General features: G+C 39.4%; 2 protein-coding genes across 10 annotated transcripts in view; both read right to left on the minus strand.

Annotated features, from left to right (window-relative positions):
- The window catches only part of ect2 (epithelial cell transforming 2), a 29,731-nt gene extending 25,870 nt beyond the window's left edge, over nt 1–3,861 (minus strand). For 2 of the 3 annotated variants that reach the window (XM_036587309.1, XM_036587308.1), the window contains exons 1-4: nt 3,529–3,861; nt 2,707–2,856; nt 2,440–2,519; nt 412–504 (exon numbers count right to left, since the gene is read on the minus strand). In XM_036587309.1, the coding sequence (XP_036443202.1) occupies nt 412–504; nt 2,440–2,519; nt 2,707–2,839 (306 nt within the window). In that variant the 5' untranslated portion in view covers nt 2,840–2,856; nt 3,529–3,861. The remainder of the gene's footprint in view (nt 1–411; nt 505–2,439; nt 2,520–2,706; nt 2,857–3,528) is intronic. The other variant, XM_036587310.1, reaches the window with a different exon arrangement.
- Nucleotides 3,862–11,515: 7,654 nt separating this feature from the next.
- Nucleotides 11,516–14,729, minus strand: part of mcf2l2 (MCF.2 cell line derived transforming sequence-like 2) — a 75,843-nt gene continuing 72,629 nt past the window's right edge. For all 7 annotated transcript variants that reach the window (XM_036586736.1, XM_036586732.1, XM_036586733.1 and 4 more), the window contains 2 exons: nt 13,972–14,066; nt 11,516–13,057 (listed from right to left, as the gene is read on the minus strand). In XM_036586736.1, coding sequence (XP_036442629.1) covers nt 12,957–13,057; nt 13,972–14,066 — 196 coding nt within the window. In that variant the 3' untranslated portion in view covers nt 11,516–12,956. The remainder of the gene's footprint in view (nt 13,058–13,971; nt 14,067–14,729) is intronic.

Below are 14,729 nucleotides of genomic sequence, written 5' to 3' on the forward strand. Positions count from 1 at the left end.
AATGAAGCTCTAGTTCTCCTCAGGCTTGCACTGCAGCTCACGCCTAAAAAAATAGGTTTTAAGCATTGCACATTTCACTAATACTGTAATATGTGGTACTGAATTTGAACGTTCTTTGAAAAATCCTACCTTAGCATGTTGAGGGGGAAAAAGGTGAGGAAAAAAATTAAATCAAATCACCAGACAATCTCAACTCCTTAAAGGAACACCAACATGGATTAATCATTATCCAACAGATTAGCCAACACTGACACAGACATACAGCATCATGTTAGAAAACTTCGTTAGAAAAGGGTTATTTAGTTCACCACATTGTGTTAAAGAGAAAATTTTAGTGACACACCAGTCCCCTTCATATTACCCATGCAGCGTAAACTCAAGCATGCAAAGTGCCCAGTCTTCAAGACGTACCATATTGACTATAGATTTTATCAATTTCTCGCCCGACTCGCCTGGGTCCCCTTCCTTTATCTTTACTACTGGGACTTCCATTATTCTGATTGCCTGTAAAAATGAAGGATTTGACATCAACCTGGCAACCCACTGCTGACAAATTCACCATACATAAGGCCTGATATCCTCACAACCCAGGAGGCGAGAACTTCAAACAAATGTCAGCTATGGTCCAGGGAGGAAAGTTCTGTAAAATTAATGAAGTTCAAAGCAGCAAGGGACTTTTTGTCAATTCACTCAGCAGACATTCTGCCCCTGATTAAGCTGTGTGGGGATGTGCCGGTACTGCAGAGTGGCAGGAGGAACAGATCATTTAAGAACGTCTGTCCATCTGACGGACCACTCATACTCTCTCAAGGGCGAAAAGAGCAGGCTTTCTGGACTTAGGGCTAAAAGAGCACTCATTTTTCTATCAAAATTGCAATTTGAAAGAGCAATTTTGAAATCACAAGAGCTGCTATGTTAATTACAGCCTACATTATCAACAACACTACCTTAACAAGTTTTAAGAGGAAAAATTATACTTAATATTAGAGCTTATGAAGTACTTGTAGAGGAGTCAGACCAATCAAAAGCTGCCAAACACCTGTGTGTTTCGTTAATTTTCACCACAACTAACTGGCAGTCTGGCAATTTATGTTCAGTGTTAAAGTTTCAAGCTGGAAAATATGGATATGCTGGTTATCTTGGCCAAAAAAACAGACTTTAATTTAAAGAAAATAATAAAACACAGACTGACCCTCTTTGCTAGAAGACAGTCAAGCCAGAACCTCTTAACCTTTGCCATAATCCAAAATGAAACACTGAAACAGTTGATTAGAGGAAATTCAAAGCCCACCATTTAATTCTTTACACTCCATATATAAAACATACTGCAGAGCTCAATCATAAGTGCTCTTGCATTTAAGAAATATTCTAAGCAGAGTCTTATGCCTACAGATTGCAAGAAGCAGCTCAACCAAAGACTAGACTGATGGTCACTGTAGAGACTGTGATTCTGAGTCTGATTGAACCTTTTTTATGTTTTTTTGGAAATAATCCACAAATCAAACAAAGAGCCATTTTTATGCATACTATGTAAATAACCCATAAAAATATGAATACTAACTTATATGTAAACACATCTGGATTCCATTTAGAAATGCAGAGCCACACCCATAAGGATGAATAGGGTTCAGATGCTAAATAGTGATCATATAATACTGAAGTACACTACTATTTCAGATGACTACTTCAGATTAATTATTATGCTGTTTAGATAAAAACAAGTCAACAAAGTTTCATTAGTAGTGAGCTCAAACTGTTTGTTAGAGGCTACTGTGTTTAACAACAAAAATCTGTGTATGTATTTGCCCTCAGCTGTTGGCTAACTGGCTCTGCACACTGCTATTCATTACATACGACTAACTTAAGTGATGTAAACATAATATTCACTGGACACAGGAAGAAAAACATCATTAACCTTCTCTGTCTCTGGGTAAACAGAAAAAGGTTATTAATTGCAACAATGTTATGCTGACACTTTAAGACAAATCACATAAGCCGAAAATCTAGACAGAGTCACAACATTTCCACAGGAAAACAGGAAACGCTGTCTGCGCTAATCTGTACACAGATCTAACAGCACAATCTCCAGCAGTCACAAACCCTCTAATGGCAAAGGAGGAGAGGATTTTTGCTATTTTCTTTTCTATTAGCCCTGCAGGCACTATAATACAGCTTCTTCATTCACCATAACACCAAAATGTAAAACAAAACAGCAAAATGCAAAGTAATCACTGTCCGTTTTCCACAGTCAGAACACAGATGTGGAAAAGTATCTTTAAATAAATTACTTGTCCTGACTGTTACATTCTCACAGATCCATTATACTAACAACATTGCAAACAATGCATCACTGTGGATATTCTTGTATTGCGTCACTGTCAAATGTATTGACCATGTGCCCTATCAACAAGAGAAAGTTGCAGTCAAATTTCATTTTACCTCTAGCGCCTTTACAAGTTCAATATTGTTGCCCGTTGCCCCTACCAGGACCACCCTGGTCTGCACTTGGCGCAGGATTTCTGAAAGTATTAAAGAACAGAAGCGAGGTAAGTCTCTTAGGAAATACTAGTACTGTCATATGAAAGAAAAAAATATATATGTGGGCTCCTATGTTGAATTTAAGAGAAATGACAGCAGCCTGGTCAACACAAAACAAGACATACTTGATATATTACTCCTGCAGATGCCAGAGGAGACCTCACTTACCCTCTGCGTCACAAGAGACCAGCCCTAGGAAAGTGTGCTCCTTAGAGGTCTCTGCCATTCTGGAGTCGTATACAGATGAGTCCACTAGCAGGCTACGGGCCATACCCAAAGTAACTATGCTGCTGTCAGCCATTGCGCTGTGACCCAATCCTGTCCAAAAGAAAGAAAGATCAAAATGTGGAGGCCATGAGAAAGAAAGGTCTTGTACCCTCTAGTCAACAGACTGCAAGCACTGACCTACAAGCAGAGAAGAAGACTTAACTTCTGTTCAGTTTGAAAACTTTTCTCTATGATGTGTATTTAAAGAACGAGAGAGGAACTATTCTTCAAATCCAGTAGGATAATTCATCTTAAATTAGCAGTACAGTCAATTTATTTTTCTCAGTAACTGCAGACGTAAACGTGCCTAACATATATGGTTAAACAGGTTACAAGGCGAATAACGTTTATAAAGCTTTCAATTTTATCATAATATGAACTTGCTCAATAAACGACATAGCTAATGCTTACTCTGAAATGCAACTGCCTATTAGCTATTACGTTAACTGTGTTATATTCTAACTCTAACCTTTGACCTAGGACATTTCCGTAAAATATTACCTAGCTATAAAAGGAAACCAGTCTTAATAAAGGACGTTTTTGGCGAATGAAATCGACTGCAACCCAAACAGTGACAGCTGTTTGGCAGCTTAGCTAAACACGGGAATCAAAGACAGTTTAAACTAACGTTAGTGCAAACATGCCTAGCGAGCGAACTTAACGTTAACCAATACCGCTCCAATTACACTTAGAAACTTTTTAAGACAGATTGAACACTCTTACCTAAAGTTTTACTGGAAGTAGAGGACTGCAAAAGCCTTGGTGAAGTTAGAAAAACGTTATTTCAGTTCAGCTGGCTGGTTGACCAGCAGACCAGCAGGCCAGGTAGAAGCAGCAGCGGCAGCACACTGACTACACTCCTGCCACCGCCTTCTTTCTCTACTGCCGCCTAACTTATAAACAAACAACCAACAAACTTTTAAACGAAATTAAAGACACCGTTACTAAATGGTGGGTTCTATAGCACCGCGGAAGCTAAAGCACGCTACGAAACGAGCCTAAACATTAAATCCATATTCGATGCTTTGTACGTCCAGCCAGACCAAGTCACTGTGTGAATTCAAAACTCAAGGCAAACCGAGGAGCCGCGCGTTCATTGGCTGAGAAGTGCGAGGTTGGCGGAAGTGGTGTACCGCGAGTCCGGATTGGCTGCTGAATTCAAACAGCAATGCAGCACTGTGTGCGGTTAGTGTTGTGGCTCAAATGGAAAAGAGCGGAGGATGAGAAGAATCTCTCTTTTTTATTCCTTTATTCCCTGATGTGAGCCTATGCGTAATATTATTACTCCGTATTTTAAATTGCGTGTCAATCTCGTAACTATTGCAGTACCAGGAAAAAGAGAAACAATTCGCTATAAATATTAGTAATGTAGCCTACATTAGTTTTCGGTAATGGCAGATGTAAATGTGCCCAAATGAAATGGCTAACTACAGAGCAGTATTCTTCACCCTTTGATAAAACTATAGCTATACCATATTAACACGATGTATACTAATTTTAGTTCAAATCAAACTATCACGCATAACCTTGAGGATATTTAATGTCATGAGCGGCATTAAATCAAAAAGTTGAAAATACTTTGTCATCCTAGTGTTGTTGAAGAGGAAAGTTTCCAACAGATCCACAACCAGGTCATTCGTATAAACGAAGTAATCTAGGACAGAATAAAACGTAGGAAGGTAATTGTAAATGAACAGTAAAATATACTTCTTTCACTGGCACGAAGTCAGCCAACCAACAACTAAGAGGCTACAGCTTATGGTGTGTCAGTAACAGTTACAGGGGCTGTGTTTACATGCAAAGATTTTTGCCAATCCGATTGAATACATTCTGATTACAGATTAAGACTGAGGTGTTTATATGCTCACTCTATTCAATAATCTGATGGAAAATCTTCGTTTACATGGGCACTGCAAGTAATCCGATCCAAAATCACGCGCATGCGTGGAGTACCACTTAGAGTAAACGTTAATATGACAGCGAACATCACGTGAGGTCCAGTCAGTGAGATGAGTTTTCAGTTGGCGCGCTTCTGTATTTAATTGCTTTAAAAATGTCAGACTCAGAAAAATGTACCTCACATGTACTTATTAAAGAAGGCCGAGAGGAAGACGTCGTGTTCTGAGACACATAAGATGGCCGCCCGTCTCGTTGCCGTCTTTTAAAGATCAGAGCATAAACTTCGTCTCCTCTGCAGACCAATTTCTGCTCCGCCATGTTGAACGTTATGAACTTTTGCTATTACGCGATGCACATGCGCAGAACGTACTTACACGTTCTGACTGGAAATGTAATCGGATACAGGCGTTTACATGGTTATTTTTCTTCTATTTAACGGATTATTTACAGGATTACCCACCTCGTTCAATCGGATAGAAATTGTGTTCCGAACGGCCTCAATTGGACTAGACTACTCTGATTGAAGTGTATAAATGGACGTATTCTATTCCGATTGAGCTTTTAGTCGGCTGCATGTAAACGTGGCTAGTGAGCTGTATGAATAGCATTCATGACTCATGCCATCATTCGCAGTGATGTTGGGCTATTATTATGCGCATTATTAAGACATAATTCAAATTCAAGTGCAAAATGTGTATTTGTATTTGCATTTGCATTTTAGTGTACAATGGCTGGAAAAAGTTTATATGGAAAAGCAAAGTCTTTTGACATTTTATTTTCTTTGTTTTAATGGCATTGCTCTGATGTATTTAAAACGGAATATGAATCGCCCATTTGCAATTGCATTTCCCCATAGTCACACTCCAGCTCTGCCAAAATTAAAGGTACAGTATACAATTTCAGTCCATTACACTTTTTGTCAAATTCTGTCAGTATCTCCTCAGGCTCCACTAGCTGTCCGTTCTGTGTGCAAACTAGAAAAAAAATCCCGTGTTCATACAAAGTATTGGCTCTGTAAATGGGAAACTAACAAAAAGTGGTTCAGGACAAGTTACACAACACTGTTGCAGCCAGTCAGCGACAGAGGGCGTTCATGCTTGTGCACAAGACAGGGGAAAGTGGAGAGGCTACATGCTGAACTCCATGCGTCGTCATGAAGGAGAGATGACCGAGAAACAGCCAAAGAGGAAAAGATGTGAAGAGCAAAGTTTATAGATCAGGCAAGGGCTTTTCAATGGTGGAGAGACCTCAGAAAGTTGACAAGACTGAAGTTGGCTTCCTATTCAAATTTTACCACACTACCACCACGATGTTTGACTGTTGGTATAATGTTCTTATGGTGGAATGCAGTGTTAGCTTTACGCCAGATGTAACGGTACTCATGTCTTTCAAAAAGTTCCACCTTTGATTCATCAGTCCACAGGATATTACGCCAAAAGTCTTAGGGACCATCTAGATGTTTTTTGGGAAATGCGAGGCAGACCTTTGTGTTCTTTTTGGTCAGCAGTGGTTTTGCCTTACAACTCTACCATGGATGCCATTTTTGCCTAGATTCTTTCTTATTGTTGAGTCGTGTGCATTGACCTTACCTGAGACAAGTGAGGCCTGCAGTTCTTTAGATGTTCGTCTGGGTTCTTCTATGACCTCCTGACTGAGTTGTCAATGCACTCTTGGTGAAGCCACTCCTGGGAAGGTTCACCACTATTACAAGTTTTCTTCATTTGTGGGTAATGGCTCTCACTGTGATTTACTAGAGTAGAGCCTTAGCAATGGCTTTGTAACATTTCCAGACTGGTAGATTTCAATGACTTTATCATACATCTATATTTGAATCTCTTTACAACATGGCATCATATGCTGTTTTTTGAGACGTTCTAGCATGCTTCACATTGGCAGACAGGTTCTATTTGAGTGATGTTAAGATTTAACAGGTCTGGCAGTAGTCATGCCTGGGTGTGGCTAGTGAAACTGAACCCACTAGTCAATTAAATGTGGTTAACTTGTTAATTTAGAAGCTAAGGGGGCAATTACTTTTTCACAGCATTACCCTTCAATAAATGAACTCATCATTTAAAAAAACAACATTTGTGATTACTTGGGTTATCTTTGTCTAATATTAAAAATAGTTTAATGATCCGAAATATTCAAGTGTGACAAATATGCAAAACTAGAAGAAATTGGGAGGAAATACTTTTTCACAGCACTGTCATTCTGTAGTCCGTGTTTCTCTTTTTATCTGCTCTCATTCTCTACATGGAAATACACTACCACAATGGCAAAGCACATTGGTTTACAATCTGGTTCCAGAAAATGAGCATAATGGGTTCCCTGTGAAATGTATTTACAACCCTGTTTGTAATTGCATTTCCACTGTCGGTGAGCACTGTCTATCAAATGCAGTGGGTGGGACATCGGAAGGGACTTTTAAGTGCGGGACTGGGTTTCCTGAAAGCATCTTGACACAAAGATTATTCTTTAATGGTAGCGCACACATCACAGTCTCTACCAGTATTGTTAAGATGATCTTGATAATTAATGTGTTTACATGCACTTAATAATCCGCTAACTGCAGAAAATCAGATTTTGTCTGCTTCGTGCCGTGCCCAAGAACACCCTTCACCGTGATAAAAATCACAGTAATGCACGGCCTCTCACAGCTTATTGCTTTTTTCTACATGAATCAGGCAGTAATCAGATTTCTGCTTTGCAACCAACCAATAAACTCACAGAAGAGGACGTGACGTAAGCGTATTGTAAAACTCAAACATCATGCCGAGGCTTTTTTTTTTAAAACACAGAGTCACTTTATCTGAAAATTTTGTCAAACATGTTGGTTTCAGCATTGCTCCAAATGTGTTTTGTTGCTGTCTTGCGGCAACGCTGCTTGCTTTTTTCCAGTACCATGGTCTGTTGTCACATATGCGCACACTAAGAAATCCGAAAGAAATCAGAGTAAGAGTACATATGTACGATAAAGGAAGCTAAAATCCAGCTTCCTTTATCGAATTTCTAGAACTTACTCAAATCTAAGAAATCAGTGTATGCTGTTTACATGACCAGTTGAATAATCAGATAACTGCAGAAGTCTGATTATGATCAGATTATTAAGTGCATGTAAACGCACTCGATGAGAATTTTGGAAAACCAGATCCAGTTCGTTAACAAACACTGACTAATTATAACATGTTAAAGCAGGGTAGGCAATGTGCTGGGCAGTGTTTCCCTGACAGTTCTGCGAGCCTCCGGTCACAATGTCACTAACACTGGTGCTTTTGATAGCCATAAGCTCTCCCAGTCAGTCAAGAATCACTTCCACACAAAACAACAGCTCATTAACAACCACTGACTATTTTTAATTGGGCTGTTAAAGCAGGGAAAGAACTGAAACGTGCAGGGCAGTCTTCCTCCGACAGTCTTGCGAGCCACTGCCCAAAACTGGTCATGATGTCACTAACAGTGGCACTTGTAAATCACAAGGCAATCTCCTGATTGATCAAGAATCACTCCCACACGAAACAACAGGGAATCACATTAGACAAAATTATCCTCAGCCCGTTTAGCGAGTGTTAAAATGTCACTAGCTTTTTCTTCACTTCCTCTTAAAACATGCCCTGCACTTAAAAGTCCCTCCTGACATCCCATCCAGCATTTGATTGACAGGCATGTAAATATTACAGTAAATATTCAGACATTACAGTAAATATTCAGGAGAGGGCAGAGAAACTAAAGCAACTGCAAACTACCTGAGTCTCACAGCACCAGCTTCTTGTCAGAGCAAATTCAGTAGTTCAGTAAATATTAACTGTTTAAGGTCGAAGAAAAACTTGGCTATTTATGCTGTTTATTCTGCTCTTCTTCTCATTTAATAAAATGGTTTCTCAATGCAGTTTCCACATTTATTTGATATGTAAAGAACATTAACAAAACTGAAATTTATACATTTTTGTTTAGTTTGTCTAACAAATTATATTTTCTTAACAAGTAAATGCTTGAATATGAATATACTTAATACATCAGACATGTTTTATTGATCATCTTAAACAATTTAATTATTTGTCCCAAGCACTTACTGATCCAAATTGCTCTGACCAGTCCATCAATAAAAGAAGACTTGTGCATCTTTTATGCAGTGATAGGAAACACAGCAGCACACAGAAAGCTCCAATTGTATGTGCTAATATTTTGAATACTTTTGTGAATAATAATTCGGCCCTTCGGGGATAAGCGGTTTAGATAAAGGATGGATGGATGAATTCGGCCCTTCGGTATTTTGACATGATACGATCTGGCCCTCTTTGAAAAAAGTTTGGACATCTACTGTTGAACCCAATTTTATATTTCAATTAAATTTATAGTTAAAATATTTAAATAATGATAATTGTCTTATGTATTTCTATTGCCTATTCATTATAATTTCAAAATAATAATAACAATAGTACTTTTTTGGAAAGTGTCCTAAATGTTTTGACTTTAAATGACTACCTAGAGAACTAGAATTATCTAGACACCTTGGACACACATTCAGTTATAGCACCATTCAAGGTGAAAATGCTTTTAGGAGAGGCCTAAAACTATGGAGAAGAACTAAGACTACGTTTACACAGCAGGTAAAAGTGGCCCAAATCCGATCTTTTTCCAAATATGTGACACAGATGTGTCACCTGTGTGGCTGTGTGAACAGCAAAAAACGCACTGAATCTGACATTTTCAATTCCGATTTGAGACGCTTTCATATGTGGTACTGAAATCTGATACGTATCCGATCTGCGGCAATGCGACTCTGTCTGAACAGCCAGATCAGAATTCATGCGACTTTTACGTCAGTACAACTCGACATTCGTCATAATTTCGCGCTGCTGAGACTCATAAACGTTTAGTCTGATGTTTCTGTACTAAAACATTAGATGAGACTCATCAACCCGCTCCGTGATCGAAGAGGTTTAGAACGAAACGGCCGAACGCGGCCGGAGGAGCCCGAGGCTGCAGCGTCAGAGAACAGTTTAAGAATCCGAGGACACGAACCAAAGAAGTGGCCGCGGCCGAATAACGAGCCCTTTTTACGGCGAACTCGAACACATTCTGGTTCATGAGACCAGCTCAGCTGTCAACCACTGGAACTTTATACTCGCTCCTGTGATGCTGGCGAAGACGAAACTGAAAGCTGCGGGAGCGACAGGCGTTCGCTGGCCGTCATGACTGTTTATCTCTGGACGAGCCGCCACGTGAAGCATTGTTCTTTTGCGCATGCGGGTCGGTTTAGGAGCTGATCTGTTCAGACTAATGTCGCATACAGGTCACATTTAAAAGATAATGTGAACAGCCAAACAAAAGAATCGGATTTGGTGAGAAAATCTGATTTGGGCCACTTTTACCTGCTGTGTAAATGTAGCCTAAGTAAATCGGGGAAGTCAGTGTCTTCATAGAATAAATATTTATTAAGCCTCTGGTGAGATTTCACTGCTCTGTGCATCTTAAATATTAAGGAAACACATATACCACATGACAGGTCTCTGAAAAATTAAGTCGTCGCCTGTCTCCCCTATCATTAAACAAAGAAAAAAAAAGACTGGCCTTTTTTTTTTCTTCAAGCGAGAGCTGTTTCGAAAGCCTGTGTCTTTGTTCTGCTCCAGCTCACCAGCGTGGTGGCTCCAGAGGCAGAGGCTCATAATGAATTCTTCCCAGGCAGTGGCTGGGGGCTGCTGCTGGGCCCGGCTTCAGAGGGGCCTGGAGAAACCTGTGCCCGGCCTGAAGGACACACTGACGAGCACTGGTGAGATTTTTTCACCTCTTTTTTCTTTTTTTTTCTTTTAGCCTCTGACTCTATATGTGTGGCACATCCAGCCATTTGTGGTGCCTGTGCACTCTCCTCGTTTCTCTCCTTTCCTCATAGGCCCTCTGGAGCTTGAAAGCCCCCCTCTGAAGAACAAAGCCCAGTGAAGCTTGCCTTGCCCCTTCTCCTTTCTGTCATTCTCTGAAAAGCACACCTTGCAGTCTCCCCCAGGCAGACCGTCTGACATGGGCTAAATGGTCGCGTGGCAAAAGCCTATCCCACAGAGCTCACAAAGTCACAGTGGTCTTCCTGAGATTTCAGAGGACTTCTGAGCGTACAGAATTCATTTAGGGAATGGAGTATGGAGTGTAATAGAATACTGTTTGTCACAAAAGTAGACACTGTTTTTGCCAGGTATTAAAACATCAGGTGTAGCTCACCTGCTGTGTTAATACCTCACATCCTTTTATATTCTCCTCATCAAGGCAAAAATAACTTATATTTACATTTATTCACTCAACAAAAATGCTTTTTTTTCTAGTCATGACTTTGAACAGTTTAGCAGAAAAATGAAATTAGATTATATTATACTGACAGTTTTCAGAGCAAAGAATGACTTGTCAATTATTAACAGAATGACTTAATAAAAGAGATTCAATTCTAAGACCTTTTAGCACTGGATAAAACCTTGTGTAAATGGTCATTACTTTGTTTTCCATCAGTTTAGAACATGCACATGTTTTCTATATTAAGAATATCTGAATGAATTAATGACTGTGAACAGAAAATAAGTTAACATATGTATAAAGGCTTTATTGCTCTGAGACAACAACTACACTGTGTTTCAGCGTTTTCTGAGCATCTGCATTTAAGCAGTTAAGTTTTATTTCCTCTCATTGAATAAAAGTAGATAAAAACTGGCTGCAGGAATACATTACAGTTTAGATCTAACATTAGTTTAATTCTTAAACGAGAAAATTGTAATCCTCTGCACATTTCTACATAATTGATCACCAATAAGAAAAAGTCATCAACACAGGCTTTTACTGTGCATGTATTTAATTGTATGTTTAAAAATGTAGACCAGTAATACATACTTGTCTTTCTGCCGACACTGACCATGTGAAATAGTCAAAGCATCAGTTTGTCTTCTTAATAAATAACATCACATAATGATACGCTGTCAGCAATAAGCTCTGCATTCCACGTTTCATTTTTGTGCTAAGAATTTACATCAATAAACAATTGAACAGGATTGAGAAAAAATACCGAAATATGGTCAAAAGGGACAAAAGTCCTTCTAGTTTAAAAGTCAACCTTCAGATTGGTTTTCTTTGAATTCATGTTCAATGTAAATGTTATAATTGGAGCATTCATTCTTATTACATGGTACATTTAGTGTCATGAGACTATTATACATTCAGTGACAAGCTGTCATTGCGTTTCCAGTTCTTGCTAGACAATATGAAAATATGAAGGCAGCGTTTGATACAGTACACTTATTGATTTATCTGCTGCTTTTACATTTGATTTTATGTCTTGACCAGGTGTTTACCCAACATGAAAAATGTATTGGATCCAAATCCAATGACAAAATTCTTCTGTTCTTACAGTACAGATGGAATATTTGTGCTACAGTGATAAAATATGATAAGATAAAATAATGCTTAGAAGCTAATCCTGGACTGAGATTTGTGAGAGATCCTAAAAAGTAATTTAGGAAGATTATATGTAGCTTTAAAATCAACCAGAAATGAATGTTTACTGAATGTTTACGTAACAAATAAGTCAGCATATATAAAAAAAGTATACAAATTTTATATAATACGCATAATATACTGTTATTTTATTCTAAAAGTGCTGAGTTTCTGACCAACAGAATCAAAAACGTAATATTCTTACGATTTTTTTCCATTTCAGTGTTTTTTGAGTAGTAATTTCAGCAGGACAAAACAGAGTCTTTCTCTCTTCTTTTTTTTTCTTCTTTCTCTCTCACTTTATCTCAACCTCATGAAATGATCAGGCCTGTGTCTGAACTGACGGCATGCCACCTCAGAAACATACTGCATGGCTTTCAAGTCTTCCATGAACCTCTTTGAACATTTAATTCAAGATATTAATGTTTTTGCTGCTAAGGCACAGCAGATAACCTAATGAAAGCTAACGATGACAGGTGATTTGCCGTGTCATCCGACGCATCACATCAGTAATGGGAGCAGAGTCTTTGCTCTAGAGTCCGAAGGCAAAAAAAATGGTGGCAATACTTTTCAGTGCTCAAGCACTCTCTTGTTAGTGCGGCCAGGAATAGCAGCAATGTAGGGTCCCTGCTCTTCCACAATGGTGAGGCTTGCTCTAGCGCTTCACAGGATTCTGTCCAACTCAGAGGTTTAGCAGGGAAGTATCCTGCACGCTTCATGGATGCATGGCACTGTAGCAAGACAGCAACAAGAACAACAACAAAAAAAAAGACACATGCACATGTTCAACATGCAAGTCTGTTCTCCTGGGCCTGTAGCAGTCCAACACTCTCCTCCATCTCCTCTGTGTCCGTAAGGGCCGCAGTGCACAGGTCACTGAAGATGTCTGAAAGCAGAGGAGGGGAAAAAAATCAAGCTGGTTCTGAGTGTTTGACATTGTGTATGAATATCAAGCAATAGGCAGGTGTGAGGTGGGCAGTTACAGGAAAACCAAGCACTGCAGTCAACAGCATCAGTCAGTTACGTCAAAGTAAAAATGGTAGCATAACAAAATAATATTCAAGACTTTAAGGCAAACAAAAATAGCAAACCATCAGGGAGTGCTTGAAAATGTTACCAGGATTTGCATTTGCTTAATGGAAAAAAACCACAATGCTAAGGTGCAAAAATGTAAGCAAAAGTGGTAAAGCGTGAAGCCTAATGTTGAGCATATCAAAGCAGCATACCCTGCTCCAACTGTAAGACCAGAATTTCAGCTTAGCCTTAGCTTTTAGGAGCCTGATATCCGCAAAAAGGGCTTGTTATGACAAGAGCAGTGTTTCAAGTAAACTGGGTGGGCAAGACTGTGAACACAGCAAGGCCAGGCATTATGGAATGAAGTGCATGCCTGAAGAAATGACATCATGCTCTACTTGGTCTCCTTCCAAGAAAAGTAAAGAAAACTAAGCATAGTATGCAAAGCAGCTCCACTGCCATACTCTCCACTCACAACCCATTCCCACATCCCCATCCATTTTGATCTGAGTTGATGCCTTGCGGGTTCACTTTTGATTGCCATGTCTGAGGAAAAGGGGGGTGTAAGTGACATCTTGGGTCAAAGCACTTGGCCCGTGCATCCTAAAAGATTGGCATATTACACTCAGCATAATGTTCTGACAGCGGGATGTTTTGTTTAACAATTGGCACACTTTGTAGTCAGCATCAGTTTGAACAATTTGAGTTTTGTCAGTAGGGCAGGATCATCTAAATGTCACTTCCGCCCCTCTCCTCCTCATCCCTGAATGGGTTACCAGTGAATACCAGTGTTACTGTAAATGTCCACTCCTCCTGCTGTAGACTGCAGGATAGTGGGCGGGACCAGCCCTGTCTTCAGAGTAATTAGGTTCTTGACTAGCCTAGAACACGAGAGAGAATGGTCACTTTAATGGTAGCACTAAAATAAGGCCCTTGGGGGGAAGGGGAGGGGGGTCATTTCAGGGGGTCAGGATGGGATATTCCTTTACAGGAAAACTTATACAAGATGAAAATGCATCATCTGACATCTCGTACTCCCCTTAAACTAAAAACGAATTTATTTCCTCTTTCATGAGTTTGCTTTCCTGTCTGTTTGTTCATGTGAGCATCCATCCACATAAACTAACAAATGGATGGAGGGCTAATTTACTTCCTGTCTGAACCCTCTAACTCCTAAACTGAAGACATATAGGGCCTATATCATGGAAAAACGAATCTCCCTCACGTTTTCGAAATAAAGGAGTTTACAGTAATATGTAAGCATTGTTAAAGTTTCAAAAAATACCATTCACTACCAAGTGCGTACAGTCAAATATGGAAACTATGCTGCAAAGATAGCCCATTTTGAATTGTAACTGTAATTGTACATATATCTCCCTATTCAGCTTTCAGCAGTTTAGCCTCACCCAATCATTGTTCTAAGGAGAGTTTCAGTTCTGAGTGCTTTTTAAATGAGGCACAATACAGATAAGCCAATCAGAATATGTTATAGCATTCTTAACGACACAACAGCACTCTTAACAGCCTGTTTAATTCTAAGGGCT

The sequence above is a fragment of the Colossoma macropomum genome, unplaced genomic scaffold, assembly GCF_904425465.1.
Source record: "Colossoma macropomum unplaced genomic scaffold, Colossoma_macropomum, whole genome shotgun sequence".
In the NCBI taxonomy this organism is placed as follows: Eukaryota; Metazoa; Chordata; class Actinopteri; order Characiformes; family Serrasalmidae; genus Colossoma; species Colossoma macropomum.